We start from the raw sequence: 10,402 nt of genomic DNA, 5'->3' as shown, positions 1-10,402 counted from the left end.
CAGTACTGGGAGATCTCTTCCCCTTTATTCTAGTGGCAGGGGTTTTACAGAGTTCTCCCTGAAGCCTTTCAGTACCTTAGATTTAGCAGCTCAAAGGGACCAACAAAGAAGGGAACAAAAAACTCACTTCAAAAAACTTCTGGATGACATAATTTCCAAACACATCGACCATCAATTGGTAAGCTGCCTGGAGGATTTCAGTGAACACAAGCTGACGTTCTGCTGGGGTAGCACGCTCCAATTTCAGCTGAATAAACCTAAGGAATGAGATTAATACATCATAATTTAAAAGGTCACCGTCATATTATTGCAAAGTACACATTACCAAAAACTCATTTAGCGGTCCCATAAGTTGTTTTCCTACTTAAAACTAGTCATATACGAATGTCCTTCAGAGACTCTAGGTGATGGTTCAACAAAGCATAAATACCTTATGTTCTCACATACAGCAACAAAACATAGAAACAATTTTTTCTCACATACAACACTCATCTCCTCCCCCATAAAACATACCTTGTTTTTGGAAGGGAGAATATAGACATAAAATGATTTTTCCAGCTTTATGGCTAACTGCATGAGTGTAAGTCCTCTTGGGAATACAGAGCATCTAGGAAGGGTGGCATCCAGTCTGGGTGAGGCAGCAGGAACATCCTCATGTGGCAGAGGATGCCACACTTCCTGGATACCCTGCTTCCGGGATGTCTTCCCTTATGTCACACAAGGTTAAGCTCCACACCCTTGCAAGGACACTAGCATGTCTGTTAGTTCTTTACTATAAGTTCCTGTAAATAAAGTGCTGTTTCAGCATCACAAGTCTCACCAAGATAGTACACCAGCAGCTCACCAGCTGCTTTAGGCTCACTGCAGGACTCCAACCTCCTAAATTTGCCAAACTAAACAAGTGGCAGCCATCTTAGAGCTGCATGCCACACACAGCATCTCCAGGTCTGCTGCTTTTCCAGCAAAGATGACAGCTTCCCTGATTAATGCATGCACCCCAATTTTTTGAGGCGGGAAGGGGTAGAAGAGGGGAAGCTGATTTGGGAGGGAGGGAAGTACATGCTGTATGTGAGAAAATATGGTACTATACTGACTCAATGTCCCCTCCCCACTGCATGCAAAGTACATCCTGGTACAGGGAGCCCTTTGACAACTAGAAGGGTTAATCAATGCCGGCAGGACTACTGAAGTAATTATGAAAATAAAAAAGCTCCAATTTTCAGGAAAAAGTAATGATGGCAGAAAGTCTACAAAAGCCATCAAAACAGAGCAAAATGCAGTTTCATTTCAGTTACTGTATCTCTGCACTGCCTCTGTTTCAGCTCTAATGCCAACTGCAAACCAAGCTAATCAAGAAATGACAGCCCCCAAAGTTTCCCACTGTACATTGTTTCTAGCCCTACCTGGATCCATGTTGATCTTGGGAGAACTCCATGATGTGCCCTGCAATTTCTCTCAGCTGTAAATTAGGGTACCGGTTATTGCGGAAGTCTTCAAGCAGCCTGCTTCGGCCAGAGGGCATGACATCAGACATCCCATAGCGCAAACGAGATGAAGGGAACAGCGTGCTGCTGGGGCTGAAGAGGCTGGAGGCACTACTTGCACTGCGGTACTTGGCTTCAGCTCCGGGAGCAGCGGAGATGTAACGGCCGCTCCCGTTTGTTAGGCCTCCTGGGGATCACAGAAGTAAAGCATGTTTCAAAAAGCTAACGCTGCACACCCGAGTGATGGCCGACAAGACAGATATGGGAACTGCACGCAAGATTTTATTTCGGTGCCATTTCTGTTCCAGATGTGGTTTGGCTCCAACAGCCTAAGACGACAAACTGATCAAACTGTCTCAGAACAGTCTGTCAAGGACTGCATTTAAGCCTAGCTCTTTGACCTCAGATGGCCACACTGAGGCAGAATGACTTACAGATTTCAATAGAGAGCAGAACTTGTATGACATTTTGGTTCTGGCCCTGTGAAAAGGCATCTAAATCTGGCTGTCAGTTCCATTGGCTGAGCTACCCCACTACCTTCTGAGGTTTTACATTATGTTTTCCTGCTTTTCTACTGGTTTTCTCTCTCCTTCTGCTATGTGAAAGACAAATACGCTGATTAAATTAAAAAGTTCTGTGACGTGTACAAAGGAAATGAAGAACTATTTTTTTTTTCAAATTAATTTCAGTTATGGCACTCTTGGGTCTTACTAGAAAGAGAAACTTGGGTCTTACTAGAAAGAGAAACAATCATGTTCAAAATGATGTTTGACTCTTCTCCATCGCTTTAAATGCATGTCTCACTGGGAACGGCCTAGATGAGCAACAATAAAGATATTTTTTGTTTTTCAAAAATATCCTAAAGGTTTTCCCCCTGTGCCAAAATGACATTTCAGATGGTAACCAAGTGTGGCAGTAGGGAATAGTTAGGAATCATCGTATATTTAGAAGCATGCTAGTATTAATGGGAAATAAAACCCCTAAAACACTACTTCGGTATATTTCTCACAGTGGCCTCATCACCTCTCTCAGCTTCAGTCACCTTAAGAGCACTTTCACCCATTATAAAGGCTCCCTCTCCTGGACAGCTCCTGAAAAATCACCCAGTTGAACAGCATTCTACCTAAGCAACAGAGAAAGAAATTCCTATCAAAGGGATCTGTACATCCAGCACATAGGTGTAAGGAGCACAGTGCCTGGAAAAAAACTCAACAAAGTATAGTATTGTTGAGAAGAAAACAAGACTGAGGCACACATCTGAAACCCTCCCCACAGGGAGAATATTTTTTTCCCCAGGCTGGAAATGTGACATGTAAGTCAAGATATTAAAAATGGGCTAGCTGAATTCCCACTCCTTTGGGAACAATTTACTTGCCTGGTCAGCTTCTTCTGGGCTTTCCAACCAGTGTTATTTTCTAGGAACAGGGTTCACATTTGATCAAGAACCTAAGAACTGACTCAATGGCAGGAAAATTATTGTTGGCTGTATCCAAGATCAATTCCTGAGTTGGTGGTCATTCTCCATGAGGCCATCATTTGTCTCCATCATGTGCAATGGGAATGTCTGACATCTATTTCTCAAAAAAAGTGTGTAAGAGACTATTACTGTGTCTTTGTCCACACTGAGCCGGGAAACCACAACCTCTTTTTCCTGGTATCACCCTAGACATCCCAGTTTCTTAGAAGGATTAAGGAGGGCTCTAGCAGTCTGTACAAGTTCCCATAATTTCAGTTAACTGCAAGAAGCATGTGCTAAAGGGATGGAGAGGGCAGGAGATATCAACAACTGAATTTCTATAACTTGTCTTCAGGATGTGTTAAATATAGCATGACCCTGAAAGGGGCATTCAAATGCATTACATCCTGTACCGGACTTGAGATCGCCTTCCACTTCATAATGAAAACAACTTACGGCCAGATGAGACATTAGCCAGTAGTGTACTACTTGTTCCTACTTCTGCAATAGGATCTTAGGAAGAGAAGGTCTAAGGAACGGTGTATTTGCACTTCTTGAAGAACACTGGGAAATCAGAATCACCACTGCTTCTGTAACGGTTTGGTGCCAATGGCCTGAATGGCAGCTACACAAGATAAGGGTAGCCATGTTACTCTGAAGTCAGACAAAGACTAAGTAGCTGAGAGGCATAAGCTTTCCTAGGACCCTACTTTATTAGATGCTGTAAACAGACTCATAGAGGACAGAGGTTGTAAATACAAGGGAATCTACAAAGGATAGTGGGAAAAGGCATTGCTGAGGTCTACCCAAACGGTAAACAATACTCTAATTAGGCCTAACCAGTGCTGAATCACTACCCATGTCTTACATCAAGGCTTGGGAGAATTTGATTTTTATGTTTTAATAATTTTGATTGATAATATTGATGTTCATTTTTAAGCATCTACTTCAATTTTTATTCATTTAAATCTGCAGGACTGTGCGAAATGAAGGGTATAGGGACAGACAGTTTATTAACGACAGTATACTGTTAAAAGTGTTATACAATTATGTCAAAATAGAAAAAGTAAATATCCATAAATGAATAAAAAGTAACTAGTCTAGGACTGCCACCAGTTGAGCAGCAGAGCTGCCATCAGTCCCAGCTCCACTCGCCTGCAGCAGCCTTGTCCGTTTTGTCACTACTTCTTCCTTTGTTCCCAATCCCCTGGGGTTTCTGGGAGTTGCAGTCCAAACTACGATCAGCATGGTCCTGTAGGACTGCTCCCTCTGTCGTCACACACTCCATCAGCCATCATTTTTCTTATGTCCCCTTTTCTATAAGTTTAAGTTATTAATGATGGAAACATTTTTTTTGTCAGTCTGAGAGTGTGAAGCAAAATCTATGTTTATCAACTTTTACCTATAAAAATCAAATCCTGCCAAGCCTACTTACACCTAATGCTCCTGTTGATGCAGCTCAAAACGTTGTCTTGTGTGTAGATACATCACACTGCAGACTCGCGTGGTGTTTCAAAGTAGCTGTTCTTAAACAACAAAACTTTAACAACAGATCTGAATGTGAAACTTTAGAATATGAAATCATACACAGACTGGATTGTGTAGTGTATGGACTCAGAGACTACAGATCTTATGAAATTACCTGGATTAGCACACTGAAGAACATAAGAGTTAATTGTCTTATTTAAATTGGTACTCACCTATTCAACCCACCCCTTCCCCTCTCTCAGCAGTGTCCCCTCCCCCTAAATCCTTTTTATTTAAATTTCATTCTTTTTAGAATCCCTGCCTTGTTAGTCCATTCTAGCACCTGACAAACTAGCTATCACCGAGGAGAGCTAATGCCTCACTGAATCAGTTAGTGTCTCAGCTGCAAAAAGACCCAGTGCTGACCCACTAATATGAGTTACAGCAGCTCTTCCTGATTCTACTTACAAACATCTACTTTTTTGTATAACACTCAGACTAAGTCTTCTGTGGCTAATTTGGTATCAAGACGGTATACAGATGATGTTTTTATTCGAAAACCTGATTTTTCCTTTGAGGAAGGACAAACCAAGGACATACTAAAAACCTTGCATCTTGCTGAACACCAAAAATATAAAAAAGCTTATTATAAACCTTTACTTTGTAGGGCGGAAGGGAGAAAAGGGAGCAGAGGGTAGGAGACACTATAGCTTTGCCATCTTGTTTCTGAATAGAAGCAACTGTGATGATGGATTTTATCAGTTTAAAATAGGGCACATGGGATTATGAGAACATCCTGGGGTATCCAATGAGCTTTTTCTGGGGTCCATTTATCAGCAGCAGAAGACTAGATGTCACCAAGTTTCTCAACCTCCTCTCTAGGCTGAAGCAGCACTGATAGTTTAAGGTTTCATCATCAAAACTGCTGCTGCAGGAAGCCGTGATGTGGCCTGCTATTGATCAAGTATCTTTCTGTTGCACTAAGTTTGAAAGCACTGTCGAGTGGAGCTGAAAAACCCCATTAAGAGAGATCCTGAGTTCCTAGAACAAGCATAATGCAGTATTATCTTGGCTGTATTCTAAATCCTTGGGAGCAGTTCAGAGCCATCCACCGGGGCTTCTTCTAGACTGTCTTTGCAGATGACATTTTCATTCAGTGCCCCATGCCACAAATTATAGTAAATCAGAACAGACTGCATCAACCAAAGTGGGCTGATATCACAAAGGGTCAAGAATGCAATACTCATCATAGAATACGGAAGGTGGTATGGCTTAGGCTTGGTCAATGTGGGGACTGAATAAGAAAGAGAAAACTTGTTAAAAAGATCTGGCACAGTCAGGGAAGAATTTATGAATGAGTAGTACAAGAAAGGTGGGTTCCTTGCCCTGACTTTCATTGGGATGGTAGGTGAGATCTGAGGCAGAAGATACTAATCCCACACAGAACATGTTAAACCAGGTGGGACACCATCCTTTTTGCTGAACTGTTTTTCAGTGCCGTTTGGGACATGATAGGGTGGATATTAATCAGATGGAATCACTGTATTCGAAGAAGCCATCTAGACAGGAATGAGAGTCAAGATCCTCAGGAGCAGGGAGGGCAGGGGGTCTGCAGTCAGGCTGCTCAAGCTGCTTCTGGAAGCAATGCTTGGGAACTGCTTCACTTCCAGGATCTCAGGCTGCTCTGCAACAGAAGAACTGCTATAATCCAAGCTACTTCTCAGAAGAAAGAGAAGGAAGAGGAATTATGAAAACACAGCCCTGAGCAACTAAACACAGAAGAAATGCTGCTCTTGAATACAATGACCTTGAGAGGAGGGGCAATATGCAGCAACTGTCCACTAGAGGATACCAGGATCCTATTTAAAAAGCAAAAAAATGGAGTCTTCAACCAGCCTCTCAAGTTGTGATGATGGGCAGGAATACCCACCAGGGACTCCATCTCAGCTGCAGATCACACAGGAGAAAGGCTATATTGTTCTATCTACTACAGAGCCCTGAAGTATGTCACTAGTCACAGAAGAATACACAGCATTAAAACCTAATCCAGAGCTGCCTAACTCTGGCACGGACAGGGGCTGCACGCTGTGGGAAAGGCCCCCCAGGTTCCTCCCTGCTGTACAGGCTGCATAAACAGCATGTGACTCACTACTCCCTCCTCCCCCCAAGCATGTGGGTTGCACCAGGAGCGCATAGGCCTCCAGGCCCTCCTTTGCCAACAGTAGTGTAGGAGGTGGCTGTTGGGGCCCACAGTTGCAGGTTAGCCACTCAAGGGCCACAAGCCAGACAGCCCTGACCCAACCAATAAGGGTACATGTTTTTTTCATGTAAGAATTCTTTACAGGCCTACAAAGAGATTACCATGTATTACATATGCATGTTATGGCCCCTGTTATGTTATACATGCCCTTAAAATGCAAGGTTTCCACCCACCCAGAGCCATGAGGTGTCAACTTCTGATACCTGACAGCTGTTTCTCCTCTGCAAAATGCAGACAATTTTCAACGCAAATATGAGGCTCTTACATTAATTATTATTTTGCGCAAATTCAGAAGCAACAGGAAGAACAATAATGCAGTAAGACTGTGCATAGAAAACAAAGCGCATGGAGGCTGGGTTACAAAAACTGTACCTTGCTTAATTCAGTGTATTTTTAAGAGGTGGTATTCTTACCTAATTTTAATTATCTCTGTTCCCATCCAGGAACTCCCTCTTTTAGCCCTCATTCTTGCCTTTTAAAGTAAGAGTTTACCTATAGTTCACAGGGGTGTACTTGGTAGCCGTGCTGGTCTGAGACAAGACGACATACAAAAAACATTTATTGTTTAAAAATGTTGAAAAATAAAAAAAATGTTTATTTCCTACCTATGGTGACTTTTATCATCTTGTACCATCAATACTTTTCCCAGAGCCTGACAAAGGGACTTTGATCCTGAAAGCTTGCAGAAAAGGACAATTCTCTTGCAATTTCCCAGCTGGTCTAATAAAAGGTATCATTTTGGAACCAAGAGTTCTAGTTTTTTGCATGCCTCTACTTCACAGTACTTTTTATTGCCTGGATAACTATAAGATGACTTTACAATTCCAGAAAGAAACAGCCTGATGAATACACATCATCACAGCTTTGACAGAAAATCAGACACTTTAAAGCAGTGGTCACCAACCAGTGGATCGCAATCTACCAGTCAATTGGAGAGCCCTCGACAGCCGATCTCAGTCTGGGGGCCTAGCCTCCCCAGACCAAGATCGACTGTCACAGGCTCTGTGATTGGGAGTGACAGGACGTACAAGTGGCAGGACATATGTGGCTGGGCTGAGGCGTGCCCCCTGCCCCTGTGCCCAGTCAGGCGAGTGGGACGATTCCCGATTCCCCCTCTGCGCCCCATGCCACCAGATGAGTGGGGCCCCAACCAAACAGGTCAGGTGAGGGTTGGAGCTCAGGTGGCTTGCCCAGGACTTGGGGGGCTCCTGCCGCTGCATGCACCCTAGTGAAGGCCCCAGGGGGCATGTGCCCCTGATCTGTGCACAGGCCAAGGAGGCTGTCATTGCAGGCTGGGCTTTATGCCAGAAGCCTCACTGCAGCTGGCCCAGGAGCAGCCCAACGCCATGTGCACCCTGCTGCTGGACGGACAGGGGATGAGGCTCAGCCCAGCAGCAGGAAGCATATGGTGTCAAGTGGCTCCTGGGCCTCCACAAACAGCCAGGGCGGCCGCAGCAGCGGTGACAGAGGGAGTATGGCTGAAGCAGGGGCAGGCCCTGCACGGACAGGGAATGGGGAGGTGGGGAACGCAGCCCAGGAGGCCACGGGGGGTGCATGCCCCTGGATCTACACACCGGGCAGACTGGCTGCCATGGCAGGCTGGGGCGGTGCCACTCTCTTCCTAGTGAGGGACTCACCTGAGCTGTGCCACAACCTGGGGCCTGTTTGTACCATGGGCTCCAGCTGTGCTGTGTGCCAGACAAAAGACACCGCTGCCACGCCCCGCCGCTGTCCCGCCACTGCTTTGTTGTTCTCAGCTGCTGGTCCCCAGGTGGGGGCAGCCTGTGTGAACTGCATGGCAATGGGGACTGGAGTGGGGCGGGACTGGAGTGGGGTAGCTGCCTGGGAGTGGCAGCTTGGGGGCAAAGCAGGGGAGAGGCATGGAAAAATTGTAACATATCTATAATTTTCCACATTTAGAATCTAATTATTAGATTCTAATAGTTATCTTAGGTTACCATAGAATAGATTCTACGGTCATCTTAAATCCAAAGCCACCTTGGATTTGAGTAAATATGGTAACTCATGAGTACCTCAAGCCAGCATTGTTCTACACTTGGCTTCTCCAATTTCCCTCTGGGAACAGATGTGGTTTGCTAATCCCCAGTAACTGACTCATGTATCCTTAATACTAGATTTTAAAATTCTTTGCTATCCCCATCAGAAAAGTTTTGATATCAAACACCAGAGTAGAGAAGGGAGCCAGTCTCCAGTTGATCCTAAATAAGGATGATGTATTCGGTGTCAATAGATTATTAAAACTTGTTTCATCCCCAAAGCCAAAGTGAACTATTGATCAATAAACATGGTGAGAGCTTTCACTCAAGGCATGTTGCAAATCCCTATATCCCATTCTGTACTCTCTAAAGAAATGTGTGGAAAAATCTTATTTAAATTTCAACTGCCTGACTGGAGCTTGCATTATAAATCAAACTGAGCTAAAAAAATCTAAGTAGTCTTTCGCAAAGTTTAAGACAAATGGACAAGCTCATTTTATACCAGACTCTCTCATTCTGGATAACTGCAGGGCAGAAACAAACTGGCTATTGAGCACCTGTCTGGGGGCAGAACTTCAACGATGGAGCAGGGATGCTCTTCTACAAGTGATCCATTGTAGTCCATTGCTAGTTACTTTTATAAATATGGTAACAGGTCCTTTAATGCATGTAAGCGTACCCTTGACTGTTTCTGGTGTCCCTTCTCTCTTTCCACTGTTACTTTTTGGACTGATTGACCCTTTCTATTTCTTAAATTTACTGAATGGGAAATGCTCCCTTTTGCTTGTTTGGTAAGACCAACAAACTTGCCCTTGTGCCAGACTGGCTCCGATTCAGCTCTTACTCTAATGCTCCACATTGATTTACTGCTCAGCATTAGCTGTCCGTCTGAAAGCAATTTACAAATATATACAAGATATAGCTTAAAGTCTGTTCAAATGTATTCAACCCCCCCGACAACAAAATAATGTTATATAAGCACCTCTCACATGAAAACTCAGACCTCACCTTCAGTTACTATATAACCACCCCTCTGTGCACATAGCTTTACGGTTTCATAGTTGGTAGGGTCGCAAGGGACCTGAGCAGATCATCAAGTCCGACCCCCTGCCATGGCAGGAAACAGTACTGGGGTCAAACGACCCCAGCAAGGTGTTTGTTTAGCCTCCTCTTAAAGACTCCCAGGGTAGGAGCCAGCACCACTTCACCTGGAAGTTGGTTCCAGATCCTAGTCACTCTGACGGTGAAGTAGCGCCTCCTGATGTCTAGCCTGAATCTACCCTCTGCCAGCTTGTGACCGTTATTTTTAGTCACTCCGGCAGTGCTCGGGGGAACAGGAACTCCCCCAGTGCCTGCTGGTCCCCTCTGACTAGTTTGTAACAGGCCACTAGATCCCCCCATAGCCTTCTCTTGTGGAGGCTGAACAGGTTCAGGTCCTGCAGCCTCTCCTCGTAGGGCCTGCCTTGCTGCCCCCTGATCATGTGAGTGGCCCTCCTCTGGACCCTCTCCATGCTGTCCACATCCCTCCTGAAGTGCGGCACCCAGAACTGAATGCAGTACTCTGACTGTGGCCTGACCAGTCTCGCATAGAGGGGGAGGAGCACCTCCTTGGACCTGCCTGAGATGCATCTGTGGATGCATGACAAGGTGCGGTTGGCCTTCCTGACTGCAGACCCACACTGTCGGCCCATGTTCATCTTGGCAACAATGACGAATCCAAGATCCTTTTCTGCCTCTG

General features: G+C 44.8%; 1 protein-coding gene across 6 annotated transcripts in view; it reads right to left on the bottom strand.

The window, feature by feature from the left end:
* PUM1 (pumilio RNA binding family member 1) overlaps nt 1–10,402 on the bottom strand; it is a 181,554-nt gene that overhangs the window by 17,054 nt on the left and 154,098 nt on the right. For all 6 annotated transcript variants that reach the window (XM_019512135.1, XM_019512137.1, XM_019512138.1 and 3 more), the window contains exons 15-16: nt 1,404–1,671; nt 128–257 (exon numbers count right to left, since the gene is read on the bottom strand). In XM_019512135.1, coding sequence (XP_019367680.1) covers nt 128–257; nt 1,404–1,671 — 398 coding nt within the window. The remainder of the gene's footprint in view (nt 1–127; nt 258–1,403; nt 1,672–10,402) is intronic.

Source organism: Gavialis gangeticus, unplaced genomic scaffold (genome assembly GCF_001723915.1).
Source record: "Gavialis gangeticus isolate Ggan-Ray unplaced genomic scaffold, GavGan_comp1, whole genome shotgun sequence".
Lineage (NCBI taxonomy): Eukaryota > Metazoa > Chordata > Crocodylia > Gavialidae > Gavialis > Gavialis gangeticus.
Note: the sequence above shows the minus strand (reverse complement) of the source record. Positions and strands in the feature narration are given on the sequence as shown.